At 36.6% G+C, this 22,870-nt stretch overlaps 1 protein-coding gene across 1 annotated transcript; it reads right to left on the reverse strand.

Moving 5' to 3' along the window:
- Positions 1-20,821: 20,821 nt before the first annotated feature.
- LOC110658704 (probable galacturonosyltransferase-like 1) lies at positions 20,822-22,292 on the reverse strand. Its single transcript, XM_021816430.2, has one exon. The coding sequence runs from the start codon at positions 22,088-22,090 to the stop codon at positions 21,065-21,067; it is 1,026 nt and encodes a 341-aa protein (XP_021672122.2). The 5' UTR covers positions 22,091-22,292; the 3' UTR covers positions 20,822-21,064.
- Positions 22,293-22,870: the final 578 nt, after the last annotated feature.

The following is a 22,870-nucleotide window of genomic DNA, read 5'->3' on the forward strand; positions in this document are numbered from 1 at the left end:
CATCTCCTTTATTTTCCGGGACATCTCTCTTTCTTTCTTCCGCTTCCTAGAACCCTCATCACCCGCCATACCTACACAAAGAAGAGATCAGTGAGATCGCTAAGGTCCTAAGATCTGAGATGTAGAAAATACCAGTGCCGAGGTCAGAGAGCGGAAGTTTGCGATCTTAGCTGGTGAGCAGCTGTATGGTCCAATGGTGCAGCTCGGCAATCACCGCATCTAAACAGGAATACTTTTGAGTGGCAGCCTGATTCTTCAGATCCATCACTATTAAGCTTTCCTCCTGGTTCAGGGTAATGCGCTTCGGAAGCAAGGGCCCCTGGTGCCACCAGCTACGGGGGAAGTACTCAAAGTAGGTCGGATTTTTGCTCCTCAGAATAAAGAAGCGGTTCTTCCAATTTTTAAGGGAGGAGGGCAGATCGGTGAAGAGCCCGCAATGAGGCTTTGCCTGAAAGAACCAGTGCTCGTCGTCCTTTGTGAGTTAGCTGTCTGATTCGGTGAACACCTTAGCCGTAGGTCTGATTCCCTTAGCTCGGCATAGGCCTCGGAAGGCTACTAAGATCCTCCACGAGTTAGGGTGAACTTGAGCAATGCACACTCGGTGAAGTTTTAGGACCTCCTTGAAGAAGTCATCCAGAGGGAACCGAAGACCGGCCTTTAACTATTCCTCGTATACCATAACCATGTCATTCTCTTCAAAGAAGTGATCGGCTCGGTGATCGCCGTGACACCGGATAAGTTCGTACGAATCAGGACGAATATTGTACTCCTGGCTAAACGATTGCAGATCGGATTCTTGCAAGATCGATGGCAGCTCGTCCATAGGGAGATTCTCCCTCCCTAAAGAATGTGCATGCCTTGATGGTGCGATCCGCCCCCGAGCTGGAATGGAGACCCTAGTAGGTTCTGGTTACGCGCTTGGCCCGACCACCTCTTCTTCGTCAGACGACCACGAGAACTGAATGGAAGGAGGGCTCGCCGCTCTCTGACCCTCGGCACCGCTCATTTTCAAAGGAAATAAAGAACTTAAACCAAAAAGAAGATCAAAGCCCTTACCGGAGTCTGATCGGCGTCGGAAGAACTTGAGTAAACGAGAGAACTTTGAGGTTGTGAGCGAGAGATTGAAAATGACATACAGGAGCAAATGGCTAACCCCCCACCCCTATTTATACTCGTCCGAGCATTTAATGCTCACGAGGTTCCAGGCGGCGCATCGGTTAGCAGGACTCGCCAGCTGTTCTGACACGTCTCACTAATATTCCCAAGATTCCATAAAGAGATCGGTTAATTATAGAGCGGTAGATCCAGGTGTTTCGAATTACAGATCGGATAATCATATTAGAGCTCGGAAAATAATTAATAAGATAATATTTGACAAAATAAAATCTTTATTTCCAAAAGATCGGATTACATCATTTGGGCGATCTCAAGAGATCGGAGTACATTTCCAAAAATCAGATTACATCATTTGGGCGATCTCAAGATTGGATTACATCTGATTACATTAAAAGGCCGACCTCTAAAGATCAGCGGAACATCCTATCTAAAGAAGCCTATGTCAATAGCCAACATTGTGACTGATCCACAGGGTGTCGCCGATCGGAGCTTAACCCGCTATCGGAACACCCAATGTGGAGGGAAACCGCTGTCAGAACACCCAATGTGGTGAGAAGCCGAATAAGCTCGGAAGAGCGATCGCCAGGGATCGGCCGAACATTAGCAATCAGCTCAGCCGAAATCGGTTCGCTGATTATTCCAGTTGAGCGACTCGAGATCGGCACGATCGAAGTCCGCAACCCAGATCGGTCAATCGATTCAGTTCTCTCACCATCATCAGTTAAGGTTTTCATGATTATTCGATCACCGGGATCGTAGATTTTCAGTCGGTGGGTAAAGAAGTCCATCGGAAAAAGATCAAAAGCCACAGTCGTAGAAATTACTGCCGGAACAGTTAAAACAAGAAAGAAAAAGCAAGAAAGGAAAATCGAATGAGGAGGGTTCCTTCTGTCAGGGGTATATATAGGGGAAAATCGGGCATTTATTGCTAAGCAGAAAACGAAGCGGACGCTTTGGGAATCAAGAGGAATTAATGCTTCGACCGGACCAGGGCTGATTAAGGGATCTGAAGAATAGAGATCGGAGGATGGGAGATCAGCATAAGAGATCGGAATAGGAGCGTGTCAAGAAGATCGAAAAGGGGGAGGGATCGGAAGACAAAAGGAATAAGACAAATCCCAAATAACCATCGTCAGAATCAGAGCCGAGGTAGTTAAAGCGTTGCAGACGAGATCTCCACCGCACGCCTAAGAATCGCCCGCACGTCGACAGTGCCGTGGTATGTCATGTGATCCTGTACATCCCAATCTCCACCTTTGATCTCACTTTTAAGGACAAACCCGGAACCCTTGGATCAAGAGAGAAGACGACAAGACCAGCGCCTTTCGCTCTTAGCCCTCAGATCGCTCCGGACAAGTGGATTTGAGACCATCAGATTGAAAGAAGAAAAGGACAAATATTCTGAAGAGTGATCTCAGCCATTCATTTTGATTCTCTTTAATTCCTGAACATCCGATCATGTCCTTCAAAATCTTGACCCTCCATCTCCCTCAAAATAAATCCTGACCCTTCATGGGGAGCACCCGATTCCTATAAATACCTGCATGAAAAACTGTTCAAGGGACGGGCAAAAAAGAGAGGTAGTTATTATAGCAGAAGAACTCTGAAACTTCATTCAGTTTGTTACTCTGCTACTTAGAAGTGTTGATTAGAAAGACTTTTGAAACTAGTTTTCTAAAGTGTTTTCTTGAAAAGGATTCTGAATACTGGAACTCTACATTTTCAGTTTGTTCATTATCTGGTCACATTCTCACTTTCAGCCCTTATCATCTCTGTTTTCATTCCTATTGTCCAAGCTAAACTTCATTCCACTCGGTTTTTATCTAATCTGATTGCATTTTAGCTAAGCACCCTTTAAGTTCACGACGAACATCAACCCTCAGGCTAATCAATCCGCTGCCTTATCACTATTTGTCACCCCGTAGTTATTTCAATAGATTTGGCTCCTTACAGGTAAGAGCTCATACTGCTGTTTTATTAACTGTTTATGTTTACTTTTCGCACTTTCTTTGTTCTTCTTACGTATGTAATTTTCTCTAAGTTCATTTTGTGCAAAAGAACCCCAAAAAAAACGTTACTCCCGAGTTATCTCTTTAGTGATCAGTCCATCATTTTATTAATCTTCGTCATTTCTGAATGCAAGTTTTTTATCTCCTAGTAGCGTGTAAGTGGTTGGGTAAAACGTAGGTAACTGCAACTTAAGGGTCTCTTTTAAGAGAGAGAGCCTGAATAACACGTCAGGAAAATAGCCAAACTATTAGGCTGACGTAAACGACAATTCGGCAAGATGCCATAAAGTGGAATAAAACCAGAGTAAACGAAACAGAATAGATCGGACATTAATAGGTACTGGTAAAGTGACCTTAGGGGAAGTCAGCAAAATTCAGTCCAGCTTCTCTTATTTAGTCACAAAATATCAATTAAAATCCTTACCCCCAGCACCTTAGAACGTCAGAATCCTTAGCTTTAGGACCTTATGACATGTAGCTGAAATTAAAATTTGGGGGATCAGAAAGATCCCATTAAGGTTCCTGTTAATTTAAAAAGAGATCGGAAGAGGGTTCTTATCCGATTCTCAACTCAAAATTCAAAATAAATAGAGATCGGAGGAGAGTTCTTATCCGGTCTCAACTCAAAATTTTAATAAATATTAAATAGAGATCGGAGGAGAGTTCTTATCCGGTCTCAACTCAAAATTTTAATAAACATTAAATAGAAATTGGAGGAAAATTCTTATCCGATCCCTGAGCTAAAATTTTAATGAATACTTAAAAGAGATCGGAGGAGAGTTCTTATCCGATCCTCAATCCTAAATTTTAAATACCCCAAAAGAGACCGGAGGAGGATTCTTATCCGATCTCCTCTCAGAATTTAAGAGAGATCGGAGGAGAGTTCTTATCCGATTCTCACACCTAATTTTAACCTACACGCAAAACAAACCCAAAACCAAAAATGATATGTGACGTCAATTCACTAAGGTTGTCTCATTTACTTATGTATCTGGGTGATCCGAATTTAGTGAAAAATTAAAATCTCCTTTTGACAAAAGGATTAACATGTCCATTTAAGCCCTCCTAACTAATACAAAATTAAATCTACTTACCCTTATTAAGGGACGAGGTGGGGTGCCTAACACCTTCCCCACCCGTTTACGGACCCCGAACCTAGAATCTCTGTCTTGAAGTGGTTTCATTTCAATTTATTTTCACAAATGGTTTTCTTTAGTTTCCCTCAAAACTAAGGTGGCGACTCCTCACTCTTTCCCACTTCGGTGAGGGTTCGTTCAGGCGACCGCAAAATCCCTTGCGACAGCTTGGCGACTCCGCTGGGGACGTACAAAGACTGACTTAACCCCGGTCTAGTGGTCCAAAAGTAGATTTAATTTTGTCCGATCAAATTATAGTTAGATGGGCTCATTCAGCGATGTTTTATACGTTAATTATTGTTATTGCGGCTAACTATTTTGCTTGTTTTGCCTGTTTTATTTCCTACAGTGCTCTTCGTTTCAAAAAAAAAAAAAGAAAAGAAAAAAGGGAAAAATGGAAAAATAAAATCCCCCTGAATTGGGAAGAGATAAAGGTGTCCCTTCACACACTGAACACTCACACGATGTCCTCACACACTTTGGCCCTATACCCGGGCTTTCTTACCCTTTTAGGAAAGTAGGAGGGAGTCATGTAGCGGTACCCGTGGGTTCTACCCCGTTAGTATCCGTGAAGGCTTCTGCTCAAATTGAAACTTGTTCTATCCACTGTGATACTCGTGGAATTTTCCCGATAATATCATGGTTATAGAATGGGGCCCTACTGTTTACAGTAGGGGTAATTTGGGAACCTGTGGCTTTTAGAAAATTAGATCCTGAGCTAAACTATCACGATAGCTGAAAGCCGTCGTAAGCTAACGTTTAAGATAGAACTATCAAAATAGGAAGCGCAATGCGATATTAGGAGTCTCCCTATTATAGGACAAAAGGGGCATACTTACTCTTATCCTTTTCTGCTTTAATTTCCTTTTGTTCATTTTTGTGAGGGTAATCTTGAATTCTACTAAAACACCTACACATTTTCCTACTTTGATAAATGTGTACGTGTCATCCTGTCAACAGTATGATTCAAAATTACCCTAATTTATCTTGCTAACGAGTTTTCCCGCAGGCATTACCAAACCAAGAGTCTGTAAAAGGATAGGCATCATATTTATCATGGCATCCTCGAGTCAGTCGGCAGAAGAAGTTCAGAATGCTAAACTTTGGTCCAAATCGATTCATACTCCAGTACCCCCACAAAATGATGTTTCCAAGGCACATGCTAGCTTACTACCTTCATTAGATCTGAATAAAATTGAAGTCAGAATGAACAGCCTCGAGGGTCTGTTTAATGGATGGAGGTCGCTTCCCGATCAGGTCAAGGCACGATTTGAAGAGAAGTATGGGAGGATTGCAACCTTAATGCGAGTCAAGGTCCAAATCCCGGCATTAAAGGCCATGTTGTCGGTTTGGAACCCTAAGTACGGGGTATTCTCTTTCAATGATATTGATACAGTTCCCACTATGGAAGAATATCAGGCATTATTAGGGATTCCTTATTCAACACAGAATCGGATCTACCTACACCTTGAGCATAGGCAGACCTGGAAATGATTAACACATTTGTTGGGCATCCCTTCGAAGGAGGCAAAGTCAAAAGAAACTGTCAAAGGAAACACACATGGTTGGTATTGGACATATCTCCAGAAGTGGTTAGATCAGTACCTCCAAAAGAAACAGTGGGATCAAGCTTCAGTGGCACTCGCCTTGGGAATCTATGGTCTGATTTTGTTCCCGGGACCATTGGGAATCATAACTTGCAGTGCGGTGGAAGTATTCTGGACGGTAAAAAGGCAGGAGATCAATCCGATATCGGCAATTCTTGCGGAAACCTTGTTAACCCTAACCTACTGCAGACAACAGGGAAAAGGGTCCATTAAGTGTTGTTCTCAGTTGCTATACCTCTGGATTATCAGTCACATGTGTCCTGTGGAGACAAAGGGATTAACTTGGTACCTTGACCAGCCTCCCATCGAGAAGATGACCCGGTTAGTAATCAGTCCGAAGAATGAACAGCAGTGGTGGGAACGGATTTTGAGTTTCAATAGCCATGATTACTGTTGGAGGAAGCTGTGGACGTCAGGCCAACCCGTTTTGATCGGTACGGGAGGTAATCAGTCGGTATCCCTAATCGGAGTAACCGGATATACAAGTTACACTCCGGCATTGGTAATGAGGCAGTTTGGCTCAACGCAGTCCATGATCAACATTGAAGAATACCACCAAGGTCACTTCTACCATGAGTTCAAGGAAGAGGAAGGATTGAAACTGGCTCGCAAGTCTTGGGAAAACATTACTCTGATGGAGAGATCGCCTAAAGGCCCAAGTGCCTCGGGCGATTATCTTAAATGGAGAGCTGACAGGGACCGAGAACACTCAACTACAGAATTCGAGGACAGCAACCCTCGCCAAAACGTCCTATTAGAAGAAGCTGATAATCGTCTGCTTGACTCACTACAAAAAGCAAACACCGAGAACTCACAACTGCAAGAACAAATAAAACAGTTGGAGGACCAACAGCAGAAACTTAAAAGAAAAGTGAGAAGGCTCAAGGAAGAGGCAAGGGCCGAAAGGATGGGGTTCGAAGAGCAAGAGGAACAGTGGGAAAAGGAAAAAGACTCTCTCCAAGCTGAGGTAAAAGAAGTGAAAGTGCAGAATAGTAAGCTTCAGGAAAAGATGAAATACCAAGAGGTGCTCGTTGAAGAGTATAAACAGGAAAACAAAAAGAAGAAGCTCGAATTAAAAGAACAGGCACTACTCATCAACGATATCTTGAAAGAGTGTGCTAAGGAAAGGAAAGAGAAAGAAAAACAAGCTGCTCTCTATCAAGGACTGAAAGAGAATGTTGACCAGCTGGAAAGAACGATAGCACAGGGAAAACAAGAACTATTACCTGAATCCGAATATGCTCTCAAAGCATTCGACCCTGCCAAGCAAGAAGAAAGGTTATATAAGTATCTCAGAAGATGTCATCTTATTATAAAGAACCTTCCAGAGCCTAGGCCAATGTAGAGGATACGATGTACAAATTATTCAGTTAATGAAATGATTTCTGGACCATTGTTTAGTAAATTTGTGAATGAATAATATGACTCCCGTAGGAACTCCCTCGCTAGGGTTATGTGAAAGATTGAATGCGCTATATGGACAGGTATCATAACTGCGCATTCAATCCAGTCATTCACAGTCAGACTATCGAACGATGCCATGATAAAATTGATGCGATTATCCTTTACGATTTCAACTCGCTCTCAAATGCCATCTGTATCCTTCGTCCCGCATCAGACTTTTAGTTTCTTTGCAAAATTCAAAGTTCATTTAAAATTTTCTTTTTTTACTCCTTACAGGAAATCAATATTGCTTCAAACAAGGCAAGTCTGACCAAGCACACGGTTCAGCCCAAGCGAGTGTACTTAACAAGATCTCGGACAAAGAAGATAATGGAAGATCAGGAACAAGTACAGAACCTACAGGGGCAAGTTTCCGAATTGAAAGATCAGGTCTCAGAACTTATGAGACTAATGAGGGAAATGTCCCAGAATAAACCCACAACAGAGCCTAGCCTACCACTACCTCCTCCACCTCCTACAACAAATGATCCTCACCAAGCTTCAACTTCCAGAACCTGGTACAGAAAGACAGAGAAAGCTTCAAGGAATATGCCCAGAGATGGAGAGAAAAGGCGGTAGAAGTGCATCCCCCGGTGACCGACAATGAGCTATACTCTAATATCTTGTTCTATTATTGCACCACTAAGCAGCAATGCTTAGCGCGATGGATTTGTTTCCTCGCGCAGGTACTTTGACTAAGATTTTTGGAGTCCAGATCTACAGAAGTGCCTGAAGTATTCAAGGTTGTCACCTCCTCAGTAATGCATGTAGATAGGGCCCATATAGATCATATTTTGTATTTAGTATAAAATGCTAGATATTGTATTATAATGCAGATTATGAGCAGGTAATTAATAGAAATGTAATGTAATTTAATAAATTAGCTTTTTCATATGTAATTAATTTATATATCATGTAAATTATGAAATTATGTAAATTAAAGAAATTTGAAAATTTTACTTATGTGATTTGAGCATGAATGAGATTGTATGGATTCAAAGACAGATTTGAAATATATAGATAATGCATGGAAATGAATATGAAATTGAGATATATGAATGAGATGTGAATTATGAGATGGTTATGAAAATAATTGATGAGATTTTAATTGTAAAATATTATTGAAACTTTCAAACAGGTAAATAGTAAAATACGTCAACTGGTAATAAAATAAGGGAAACTCCGCTGGTTTCTCCGTCGAAAAATAATTAATATTAAAATATAACGAGATCAAAATATGAAAGGAATAAAGTAAAATAAGATAGGGTGCTCCGGCACCGAATGTAGCACACTTTGCTCGGCTACACTGTAGTCGGGTGAGGGGTGTTACATTTATTGGTATCAGAGCGCGGTTTAAGCGTTCTTAGGCATAGATAGATAGAATAAGATTGTGTGCATAACATGCATTGCATTTATATGAGTTGAGGTGACACTAATGCAGATCTGTTTTCTTGGTTATTTTAGGTTAAGGTATGGACTCAGAATCGCAGAGGGCAGTAGAAGAAGAAGTAGTAATTCGTATTCCGACTGGGAGTGATATTGGAAATCGGGGAGATCCTACTCCACCAGTGCAAGAGGTGCCTGTACAACCCCAACAGGCCTTGTTTGAGCAGATGTTGAATTCTTGGACGGATAGTGGGTTATTCCACCACCTTGTGAAATCACCTCTAGGAAAAATTAGGAAATATGGAGTGTAGATTTCAATGGTAGAAAGGAATACGATTCTCAGAGCGGTGAGTATTGGTTAGAAAGGACTAAAAGAGTCTTGTAGCGACTCTATTGCACACGAGCGAGTTTGGAGTGTCTTTGTTTCATTGTTACTGGTTGCATATCGGTGGTGGGATGTTGTAACCAAGGTAGTGCCACCAGCCAACGTAACTTGGGAATTCTTTCTGATAGAGTTCAGAAAGAAATATATTAGCTGTGTTCATGAAGAGGAACAGAAGAGGAGTGGTGATCAGCAAAAGAGGAAATTTGGACAGTCTAGTAATAAGAGACTGAGAGAACAGTTAAGCCAGACATCTGATCAAAGTAGGAGATCCAAACCCAGGCCTATACCTAGAAGAGATCAACCAGAAACACTAGTAGTGAGTGCGCCAGGACAAGCAAGAAAATGTGGCCATTGTAACAAGTGGCATAAAGGTGAATGTAGGGGATTGACTGGAGCCTGTTATAGATGTGGGGCCATAGACCATCGTCTGAAAGATTGTCCTAAGAGGAATTTACCACGGACCCAAACAGAGGTCGTGGAAGGACCAAGTACAACATTAACACCATTTCCAAATGTTACCCAAGTCGGAGAGGAACAAGAAGCCCCAGATGTGAATTTGAGGTAAAGTATTTCCTTTATGATATGCCTAAGTGTATAATGATAGATTCGAAAAAAAAACTAAATAGTACCATATATACAAAAGAGGTAGACAGATGGAGTAATAGAAAGGTAAAAGAATTATCTTAGAACCCAAAACACCCAGTAAATTTCGAGGACGAAATTTAAATTAGAGGGGAAGAGTTGTAACACCCTCTCGGTAGCAACTCCGTACATTCTACTGTTCCGGTGACCAGTGTCAGTCCGAACAGCTAGAACATTCGGAAAAATATTTAAACTAAAGTCAGGAACCATAATTAACTCAAATATTAATAAGAAAAATTTAGGAAAAATTTTTGAAATAAAATACAACCAAGTTAAACGATCCGGTGCCCAAGCGATGGGTAACCAGAGTGAAGTTGCGGTTCTCGCAACGAGGAGCCCTAGACCAAGGGAAAAATTCATAAAATAATTTTTGGGACTCCAGAGAAGGGTCATTGAGGTTCCTATGGCATTAGAATGCCAAGAAAACATTTAGAAAAAATTTTCAATCGGTACAGACAATTTTGACCCGTTAAGCCAAACGGAGGGCATTTTGGTCATTTCGCCTTCAGAGACGATTTTTGGCCAACTTGTCCAGTTGAGTAAATAATTATTATGACATAAAATATGAATTAATGTTGATGAAAAATTAATTTGAAGTTAGTAGAAAAGAAAAGAAAAGAAAATAAAGAAAATTAAAGATAATGACATCACATGATGTCACTCACTTACTCCCAACCAATCACAAGTTAACAAGCATTCTTAAAATATTTAAAAGATACAAAATGGACCAAAAATTCTGGTCATCCTCTTCTTCTTCTTCCTCAAAACGTGACCTCTCTTCCATAGCCCTCCATAAAAATTTCTTGCATCATTTCCATTTTCCCATGAATTTCCACTATAAAACCCTAGACACCTTTCATTAAAACTTGTCCATACCTCTTGGGGAAGTGTTTGGCAGCCTAGAAAAGGAAGGAAAGTGAAGTTTGAGCTTGGAAAATTCTACCCTACAAGAGGTTAGTGCACTTATACACCTTAAGCTCTTTATTTCCATGTTGGTGACTTGAATTGAGTAAGAATTTGTGAATTAAATGAACCAAATATATGTGTATGTCCACCATGAATTTCGGAAGCCCTAAGGAAGGAACAATGATGGAGTGTTTTTGATGGTTTATGGACTTAAAATGAATTAGAGATTATGTTTAAGGTGTATATACACATATAGAATGAATGAAAGTGCTTAACTAGGTGTATGGGTGAATTGAAAGGGAAAATTAGGGTTTTGGGAGTGAAAAATTGGACTTGTCTTATGAAATGATTAATGGACATTCTAATGGTCAATTAATGACCATTTGAGGCAAGTTAATCATAATTTGAAGTGAGCTAATGTATGGCAAATTGAAATGGGAAGGCTGCCTAGAGACAACAGTAATGAGGCTGTGATTCCAGCCCATTTAGACAGCCATAACTTTGGCTGTGTAGGTCCAATTTATGTTTGACCAATTGGACATGAAACTAGGCTTATAATGGCACATTTTTTCTGAAGAAACCATGCCCAAAATACCAAAGCAAGTGGACCAAAAGTTGGCCCCAATCCGGATACCCTGCAACAGCACCTGTAGAAATGACCAAATGAATTCATTTGGCCATAACTCACTGTAGATATGGTCAATTGACCTGAAATTTTTACAGCAACAATTTAAGACATAGATAAACAACTTTCATGAAGAAACCTACCCCAAATTATGACCATAACCTAACCCAAATGGCAGTCATAGTCACTATTCATGGTACTGTAGATTTGGTAATTCTGCAGTTTTTCCAATCCGGCCAACTGTGGTTTTTGGACCATATCTGGAGCTACAAAACTCCAAATGGAGTGATTCAAAAAAAGAAATTCAACTAGACAAAATAAGGAACAACTTTTATGTTTACCAATTCCTCAAATTCCCACTGCAACAGTGCTTAATGGAACAGTAAAGTTAGGCTTCAAAAACTGAAAATTCTGCTTCCCTTGGTTTAAGTTTAGAAATGGTATTAATGCTTAATGCCAACAAGTTTTCAATGCAAAATGTGGTATGTTGGGTGTGTTAAAACCAATGTACCTATTTTCTATCCAAAAGTCAACATTTTTGTTGACCAATAAGGTGAATAGTGACACCAAAACTTGAAAATTCAAAATTTGAAATTAGAAATGCATCTAAGGGATTTTAAATTGCAATTGGCAATTAATACTAGCAAATGTAAAACTAAAAATGTGGGATCTTGGTGTAATTAGAATTAATATATCCATTAAGTATAAAAAGGTCAACATTTTGGGTTGACTAGTAAGGTGAATAGTAATCAAAATGATTAGTAAATTAAGATGAAGACCTAGAACCAATTCTAAGCTTAATTGCTTAGAATTGTATGACAAATGTGGACTATGCATCCTAGTCAAAATTGTTAAAAAGAAATTAAGGCCATAAATTTGAAATCCATGAAATATTTATGGATTACTTGAAATATGAAAAATAAGTCACCAAATTGATGTGAATAATTAGTTAGGGCTTATATGCCCATCACAAATGGAATTCATAACATATTAATAACTCAACTTAAAATATAAAAATTGTAATTACATTAGTAGATTCTTGAATGTATAAATGAGAAAAGAAAAATGTTTTGAGTACAATGGTATAAAAGGATAATTGATGTGAATTGTGATCATATAAATGATCAAATGAATGTATGAATTATAATCGAAATTTATCATGAAATAATGAAGTCATAAAATACAATATATTAATATTTAATGATATTATGTGCCCTTGTATTGCCTAGACATGTGTGTCAGATTGGATAATTTGGCATGCCAATAGGGTATTGTTTTAGCAGTACTGCAAAAGGCTTTATGCCTATATTCATAGCTCTATGCCCGTATTCATGGCTCTTATGCCCGTATTCATGGCTCTTATGCCCGATTATATGATATCATGGCTTTTTAGCCATACTGACTGCATACGTGGTTGATGTTCTGCGTCCCATGGTATGACGGCCCGAGACACCGCGGTGTCCAGAGCCAACGACCCGTTATCCAGTTTAGTCAGCCTGTCGTAGGTTACTTGGGCAATGTAATTTATTAAAATAAATTAAGACTATTAGTAATTAAAAATATTCGAAATCAAATAAATGAGTTAATAAGACTTCAAAAGAATTAGTTACAATTATGAAATGATCCAAACCACATAAAAATTGTTAAGTAAAATGATAAAAGAGTTGCAAAAATAGGTATAACTTAACTAAATATTTTAAATGTACCTTCTATTGCCATATAAATATAAACTGAGTATTTTTATTAATTCTGTATATTGTACATTATCCCTGTGAATTTCGGAATTAAACGCTTTCAAAGCGAAACAAATGAGAACAAAAGATAATTAATATTAGACACATTATATTAAATTAAATTGATTCTTAAATATTCAAATTATGCTTCGTTCTTTCTTTATTTGTATATTTTATTTTCTTGTTCTATTATTGCACCACTAAGCAGCAATGCTTAGCGCGATGGATTTGTTTCCTCGCGCAGGTACTTTGACTAAGATTTTTGGAGTCCAGATCTGCAGAAGTGCCTGAAGTATTCAAGGTTGTCACCTCCTCAGTAATGCATGTAGATAGGGCCCATATAGATCATATTTTGTATTTAGTATAAAATGCTAGATATTGTATTATAATGTAGATCATGAGCAGGTAATTAATAGAAATGTAATGTAATTTAATAAATTAGCTTTTTCATATGTAATTAATTTATATATCATGTAAATTATGAAATTATGTAAATTAAAGAAATTTGAAAATTTTACTTATGTGATTTGAGCATGAATGAGATTGTATGGATTCGAAGACAGATTTGAAATATATAGATAATGCATGGAAATGAATATGAAATTGAGATATATGAATGAGATGTGAATTATGAGATGGTTATGAAAATAATTGATGAGATTTTAATTGTAAAATATTATTGAAACTTTCAAACAGGTAAATAGTAAAATACGTCAACTGGTAATAAAATAGGGGAAACTCCGCTGGTTTCTCCGTCGAAAAATAATTAATATTAAAATATAACGAGATCAAAATATGAAAGGAATAAAGTAAGATAAGATAGGGTGCTCCGGCACCGAATGTGGCACACTTTGCTCGGCTACACTGTAGTCGGGTGAGGGGTGTTACAGATTCCATGCATAAAAACCAAGTTTGGGACCTTGTTAACCCACCTGAAGATATTATACCTATAGGGAATAAATGGGTTTTCAAGAAGAAAAGTAGTTCTGATGGAAAGGTAGAGACCTACAAAGCAAGGCTAGTAGTGAAAGGGTTTCGCCAAAGGCAAGGAATCGACTATGAGGATACTTTTTCGCCTATTGTCATGCTTAAATCAATTAGGATTCTATTAGCAATAGCTGCATACTATGATTATGTGATTTAGCTGATGGATGTCAAAACAGCTTTTCTCAATTGATACATTGAAGAAAACATTTTCATGGAACAACCTAGGGGTTTCGAATCCCAAGATGGTTCCAAGATATGCAAGCTAAAGTGATCCATTTATGGGTTGAAACAAGCTTCAAGGAGTTGGAACATCTGTTTTGATGAAGCCATTAAGTCATTTGGTTTTATCAAAAATGTGGATGAACCATTTGTATATAAAAAGGTTAGTGATAGTGCTATCACTTTCCTTGTCTCATATGTGGATGACATGCTGTTGATAGGTAATGACATAGGTATGCTGATAACTGTCAATGAATGGTTGTCAAATACATTCTCTATGAAAGACTTAGGGGAAGCAACCTATATTCTTGGGATTCGCATCTATAGAAATAGAGTGAAAAGAATAATTGGTTTATCCCAAAGTCTACATTTGGAAAAGGTGTTAAAGAGGTTTAACATGCTTGATTCCAAGAGAGGATTATTACCAGTAAGACATGGTATCCACCTTTCTGAAGAGATGTCTTCAAAGATACCTGAAAAAAGAGATAAAATGGCCAGGATTCCATATGCTTTAGCTATTGAAAGTTTGATGTATGCAATAATGTGTATTAAAGCCGGATATCACATATGCTATTAGTTTGACTAGCAGGTTTCAATCCAATCCAGGTTTGAAACACTGGATAGCTGTCAAGAATATCCTTAAGTACTTGAGAAGAACTAAGGATTTATTCTTGATTTATGGAGGTGGTGACTTGCAATTGGATGGTTATACTGATTCTGATTTCCAATCAGATATCGATGATAGAAAGTTTACCTCTAGGTTTGTGTTCATTTGTAATGGAGGTACAGTCAGTTGGAAGAGTTTCAAACAGAGTACGACTGCTGATTCCACTACAGAGGCCAAGTATATTGCTGCATCAGATGCTGTAAAAGAGGCTGTTTGGATAAGGAACCTCAGTCTCACCAGAAATTCAAACACATAGAAAGGCGCTATCACATTATCAGAGAGATAATTGGACGAGGCGATGTAGCCATGCAGAAAATAGCATCAACTGAAAATTCAGCTGATCCATTCACTAAGCCTATGTCACAAGCTCAGTTAGACCGACATCTTGAGAAGATGGGTCTAAGATATTGCAAATGAATGGCTCTAGTGCTAGTGGGAGATTATTAGTAGCATGCCCTAGAGGATATCATTTAGTATGTATATTATACATATTTTATTAATAAAAAGGCAATTTCACTTTTTCATTTACATAATATATTTATGTGTAAAAGAAAAGGTCCATTGATATTTTGTTAGAAATTCTATTCTTAAGTTATTAAAAATATGAGTGACGGTATTTCTAGCATAAAGTATTATAAATTGGTTCACAATCAAGGATACTTCACACAGGACATGACTTATCCAGAAAGATTGTAATCATGTTTGTTCCTAAGGTATTTATATAAGATATAAATAAGATGGAATGGTGAGTCTTATGCCATATAACAAACATGATAGGCATTTATACAAGATAAGTAGGCCGAACCAGTGACGCATATGACAAGTATATGGAGTTTACTCTTATCAATGCATTGTCATATATCATATCAGTGCATGTAATCTTTAGACCTGAGATAACACAGTTATCTTGTATATAGGTGGTTTGAGTTTGATACTGCTTTCATATTGCTTTCATACTTATACTGTGTATAGGTATATGGGCATGTGTTGGCTTCTACTAGTTATATATGGAGATAGGTGTTGATCAAGATGAAATCTGTTACCCTAAGTAAATAGGGATAAAATCCTATGTTCATTTAATTGTTCTTGATGTTTCAAGTTCCTGGCCAGGACAGACAGATTTAGTAAGAAAAGAGTTTTTGATAAGAAAATCTAATTAATCAAGAACTAGAATTAAAAGAGAAAATAATATTCATAGCAAATGGGGTTTGATATAAACCATGACTCCAGCTCGAATTGGGATTTTGTAATAGAGAGATTCTAGTGCACGGTACCATATAATTATAGGTTCATTTAAGGTATACCTTGTTACTGATTGGGTGGTCGTGGCACGCTATGCTAGGTGTCAACCATGGTCTATGAGATGCCTAAAATGATTTAGAGAAATCATTTATGGTAAGAAAGAGTTCTGATGATATTAAGAGTTAATATCATATCTCATTGCCAATTAGTGATGAGCCTAGTAAGTCACACACATACACAAGATAATCACCAAGTAAAATGTGATTTAATTGATTAATTAAAGAGTTTAATTAATTAATTAAATAGGTTTGGTTTGCAATAAGATTGCAAAATCCCAAGCATGACTTGAAACCAAATCTAGGTTATTGGATGTATATTATAAGTTAAATTTATATTTAAAGTGTTTAAATATGAATTTAATTGTGAGAAATTAATTAATAGAGATTAATTTATTTATTTATATTTGATATAAATTGATTTAAAGAGGAGAAATAATGATTTTGGGTTGAGAACTCAAAATTACAACATAAGGGTAATTTGGTCATTTCACATGGTGACATGTGGCACCATGAGATGGTGACACATAGCATCATATAAGCTTGCCATTTGTCTTCCTATCATGTAAGATGATCAAAGTCAAGATTAAGTCTTGCTTCGATATTTGGCTTAATGTGATTGAGTCAATTAAAATTAAGATGCAATGTGGTGGTGACATGTGGCATAGGGTTTAAGTGATTACCTGACATAATTATATAAAGAGAAGTTATAAGAAAAAATTAGCCACCTCTCCTTTCTCTCTTATGTGTGGCGGCACACCTCTCTCCCTCTCTTCTCTTCATCTTTTCTCATCAATTCAAAGAGAATCACTCCATTCCCTTTGAATTAAAATTGTTAGAAATTGTTTTTAGTGTCCTATACACACATACAACCTCTCTAAAGGCAAAAATCCAATTTATAATTGGTTGGCAAAGGCTTGAGAAGCAAATTGGAGGCTGCCTATTGGTGATCTTGGTGTGGACAAGCTAGAGGGACAACACTTGGGGTCCTAGATACTTCCTAAAGGTGCCAATTATATCCATAGATGCTTCAAAGAGGTTAGTGCTCTAACTTCTCTTTTAAACTAGGGTTTAAATGAATTAATTTATTAATTCACAATCTTGAATGGAAAACATAGATCCTAATACATATTAAAAGTGTTTTAATATGCAATTGAGCATTGAAATTAATTAGGTACATAAGAAATGTGGTATGATGCATGTAACCTTAGAAGAAAATTTTTTAAAATTTTTTGAAATTCAATGCTCTAATGAACTAATCACCATGCTTCCGCTCCTTCACCTAATTGGTATACCAATCGATCCATGCTATATAAATGAGTCTAGGCATACTTTGAGCAGAATAATATTATTAAGTATTTAAAATTTCATTAATTCATGTTATTTTTATGCTTAACAATTTATTCTAATTCATTTTATCTCATATGCCTAGTTATTTTATGGATTTTTCTTTAGGTCCAGATTTGGTGCACTGTCTTTACATGGCAAATTGATCAGGATGTGGCCACTATTTGGCCACACTCCCTTCATAGAATTTGTTCCTCTATGTCTTGTCTTTGTTTTCCTTTTTGAATCATATTAATTGGAGTTTTAGAACTCAAGTTATGGTTAAATAACCATAACTAGCTCACTGTCTCTTTTTGGGTCCAGAATTAGGCATATTCTGGAGTCTGTTTTTGTCTAATTAATTGGACATGTTATAGTTATTTTTAGGCCTAATATTCTTCATAAAATTATTACCCTATGTATTATGGTCCCTCAAAAATTTCAATTACAATTTTCCAAATTTTGTAGAATTACTTATGGCCAAATCACTAGCCTAGACTCAGGTACCCTGTGTCCTCAGGGTCTAGGGTCCAGGTTCAGGTTAGTAACTTTGACCTCTATTTTAGGGTTCTTATGTTCATAATTTGAGGACCATGTATAAAACAAAGTTGGAGCCCTGTTTCTTAGGGTTCTAGATCAGTGTGGCTCATCCTAATTGGAGTTTCCTAGTAGAAGATATACTATAAACACTATTCTGGGGTCAAGTGTAATTTGGTCAAACTCTAGATTTTGATGTGTTAACTTCTTCTAACCATTTGACCTCGTTCCTTTGGGTTTTGAGTTTTGGTCAAAAGACCAATATTGTAGACATATGTCTTATAAAAATTTTTCCATTGGTTTCATTGCATTTGGATTTTTATAAACCAAGTTATGGTCATTTTTCCAAAACTGGTCGGATGGTCTATGTCCAGAAAATTCTGGACAGAATTGATTCTGGTCAGTTTGGTGACCTAACTTGAGTCAGTAATTTCATTTGGTTAGAGGCATTTCTAGGCTTGGTGTTCTTAATGAAAGTTGTAGTCCTATGTCTAATCTTTCTAATGGTATAAAATTTAGATCATTTGGACCTGTCTAGAGAGAGTTATGGCCAAATGAACACGTACTATTCATTTAGTCATTTTTCTGGGTTCTGTGTTTGGATATTCGGATTGGGATAGTAAATTGACCAAGATTTTGACAGAATTTGGGCATGGTTTCTTCATGAAAAATAGGGTATTTTGAGTATAGTTTCACCTCTAATTAGTCTCACACCAATTGGAGTTACACAACTTCAGTTATAACTCAAAAAAGACACTGGACATAGGTCTGAATTTCCTGCATAAGAGAAGCACTCCCAATATTCATTCCTCCCTACTCCCATATTACAATTTGTCATTCATAGCACTTCAATTAGTTAACAATCAATCTCAACAAGTTAATCTCTAACAATTACATAAAAACCCTAAATTTATGATCAAACCCGAATTCAATATTTGCAAATCAAGCATAAACCCATGCAAAACTAACATTCTAATCATATATACATACTAAACAACTTCAATAATAACAATTTATCTCATTCAAATTCATCAATTCCCTTAACTCATAAGCTGGCCAAAATTTCTCTTGAATTAAACATGAATAGTTTCTCAATTTCTCTTGAATTTCTTTCCATTTTCCTACTCAATTTCAAGTTTAAAGAAGAGAAAGGGAAGAAGGTAGCACTAAACTTGATAGAGTTACTTTCCAAGCTTGCAAAACCTCTCTTTTTCTTCTTCTTTTTGCTGCCTTTAGCTTGCACAAGGTGCAAAGACAATTTTTAATGAAAGGGACAAGGGGTTTTATGGTGTAAATTGGTGGGAAATGAAGCTTGGTTGAAGGGACAACAATGGTGGATGTGAGGAGTGGTTCGACCAGCTGAAGAAGGAGAAGGAAAATCTGATTTTTTTTCTTTGATTTTTATCTCTTTTAATTATTTTAAGAAAGCTTATTGCATTGTGATTGGTGGGAGCTTTTTAAATGATATCATAGTGATGTCATAAGTCTCATTTTAATCAATTTTCTTTTTTTTTTCTTTTCTACTCATTTTCAATTTAATTTTCATAAATTTTTATTCATATTTTATGTCATATAATTCACTTACATAAATGGACAAGTTGATAAAAAATCGTCTCTGAAGGCGAAATGACCAAAATGCTCTCCGTTTGGCTTAAGGAGCCAAAACTATCTATGCCGATCTTAAAAATTCTCCTAACATTTTCTTGGCATTCTAATGCTAACTAGGGCTCCATAACTCTTCTCTGGCATCCCAGAAATCATTCCACAGATTTCCTCTACAGGTATAGGGTTTACAACTATCTTTACAGTCACTTCCCGTTGGGTCACCCATCGCCGGGGCATCGGCTCATTTAACTTTGTTGTATTTCATTTATAAAATTTTTCCTAAATTTTTCTTATCATTATTTCAATTATTTATGACTCATCAATCTAGTCTAAATATAGTTTCAGATATTTTGACTATCCGAACAGACATTGGTCACCGAAACAGTAGAACGTACGGACTATCTAAAGTGAGGGTGTTGCATAGTATATTTTAATTTTAAATATAATCAATGAATAATTTTTTTAATAAAAAGTATAATTTAATTAATAAAAAGTATAATTTAATTAATAAAATACAATATATTTTTAATTAATAATATTTATAATAAAAAAATTTAATTATAAAATAAAATAAATCTCTTAAAATACTATTTATCATCTTTTCATGCTGCTCCTAAATTATTTTGATACTTTAATAATTTTTCATGTATAACTCTTCAATTAAAATTTAAAATTATATCTGATAATTTTAAATTAAAATTAGAGTTAAAAGGCTATAAAAAGAATTTGAGTGTTAAATAACCCTCAAATTTTGCTTGGCTTTTTCAAGCACAAGAAAATTGCGGATTAATAATTTTATTTTTTTAATATTAGAAAATTTTAGATATTATTTGGTCAAACAATCTTGTTGGGTTTGTCCAGACAATGAGATAATTAATAAAGAAGTGGTCCAAATGATTAAATGTATTGCATCTATTAAAGAGACAATCTAATTATTTCATTTTCATGGGCTCTATCCAAATACTACAAAATTACACCATTCAATTTTAAACATGTCAAATTTCATGTTAGTATTATTATTTTATTTTATTAGGGATTTAAATCTAACTTAGTGAATAATAAACCTTCACCAACTAGAACAAACCAGGTTAATTAGCCATCAATTTATATTTTATTATGCAATTAGAATTGAAATAATTTTGGCAAACCAGTTAAATTGAGAATTTGAAACAAATTAAAATAAAAAACCAAGCGTGCAAAACATAATTATATTTAGATATAAGACAAAATAAAATTGAATAAACTCTTCCTCCATACAATTCCCTATATTAGAGAAATTAAGCAAGCTCTGAAGCCTGTTAATGGCTCTATATGATTTCCTCTGCTGCATTACTTCATTAAACACTCCAAAACTTTTTATCTTCAAAAAAAAATTATATAAAAATATATAATCTGCATTATTTTATGGAATGAATTATACCATTCTCTAAACTCTCTTCAAGAATCGAGATCGAAATTTGTCTGCAACAGATCATAAGGAGCCCAGAGAGCATCCAAAGGGCATGGCCGGTTGGAGTCGAGGCGAGCCCATGGTTTCCCTTTGCCGCTCCAATGCAAGAGGCTAACGGGTCCAGGATGCAAGTCTCTGCAAAGCCCTCGAAAGTTGTCCCCTCCAAGCCCATGCTGGTTCCACCGGTGATCCACAGGCGAAATATTCCCTGCAAAAACCAGCAAGAATGGAGGCAGCGAACCCAGCACGTAGATCCTTATCCTCTTCTGTAATTCCATCCATTCAACGATCTTTTTCGTGTAATCTCCTTGTCTCCATCTTTCCAAATCGATTACCATCACTCCCGTGTTAAAATAACACGCATTGCGTCCCGCGAACGTTAGCGACAGAGATGGATTCGACCAGAACGTAGGAGTGAAGTAAGCGGTGAAGTTAGCGTTGCAGTACTCTGGCGCTGCCAAGACTGCGGCTTCGACGAGTGGTGAGGCAGCTAACACCGAAATGTCGTCTACTAGAATTATATCGGAGTCTAAGTATACGACTTTTTTGACGCAAGGAGGGAGGAGATCGGCGAGGTAATTGCGGGCGTAGTTGAGAGGAGAGTCGAGAGCGGCGCGGATGGAGGTGGAGATGAGGCCGGAGACGGATGAGGTGTGGAAGGTGTAGATTTGGGAGCGGAGGTAAGGGAAGGATGAGTTGATGGCGTGGTGGAGAGAGGTGGAGGAAGGGGAAGAAATGAAGTTGAACCGGAGATTTTCCGGGCACGAAGAGTGTTGGAGGATAGAGTGAATGGCTGCCATGGTGCCGCGGAGGTAAGGAAAGTCAAGATTCATGGCCACGTGGACAGCTTCTTGAGAGCACATGTCGTTGGAGGAGAGGTAGGGGCAGTTTGGAGAGTTGTAGAATTGTGGAGCTTCCTTGAATTTTTGAGAATTACTGCAGCAGGCGGCGGCATTGATTGTGGCGATGAAGAGGAGGAGGAGAGAGAGGGGTCGCAGTGGAAGTTTGGGCATGGTGTTGGGGAGTAGGATGATTTAGAAATGTAAAGAAGAAGAGGTGAAGGGTCTTGTTTGACCTTTATATTTATATTTTAAGAAATCTATATAAATTTTCCTACATACATTTATATTTTTTTACTATGCTTATTTAATGCTTAATAAATAATAAATAACTGTGAGGGATTGGTAAGTGTACATTTGTTTACAGAACTGTTTACTTATTTTTAATCAAATTAAAAAATAATAATTATATTATGCGCATTTAATAGGGTCAATTTGGTTTAAAATTTAATGAAATCGAAAAAATTGAATTAAATTAATTTTTTAAGTAATTAAATTAAATGAAACAGAAATAAATCAATTCAATTAAATTCTATTGATTAATTCTTCAACATCTTATATTTCATTCTAAATAAATGCATAGCATTTAAACCAAACGAAAAACTAAAATAAAATAAACTACATTCAACAATCAAAATTTGTTAAAAAAAAACAACTACAATCAATTAATAATTATTGATTTCATTTACATATTTGAATCTCAAAAAATAAGAAAAAGAAATTAATAAGAAGAATATGTATTCCTTTAAAATATTTTCTATAATTTTTATAGCATTTGAAACACTTAGAAAAATGAATTAATAGAAAATATTTTCTTGATTAATGAAAAATTAAATTATTTTTAATAAAATAACTTCCTCTTTTTAAAAGAAGGGGTTATTTTTTATTTTTTAAATTTTAATAATTTTATTAAAATGTGAAAGTATTATGCATATATATAAATACATATAATAA

Source organism: Hevea brasiliensis, chromosome 7, assembly GCF_030052815.1.
Source record: "Hevea brasiliensis isolate MT/VB/25A 57/8 chromosome 7, ASM3005281v1, whole genome shotgun sequence".
Classification (NCBI taxonomy): Eukaryota; Viridiplantae; Streptophyta; class Magnoliopsida; order Malpighiales; family Euphorbiaceae; genus Hevea; species Hevea brasiliensis.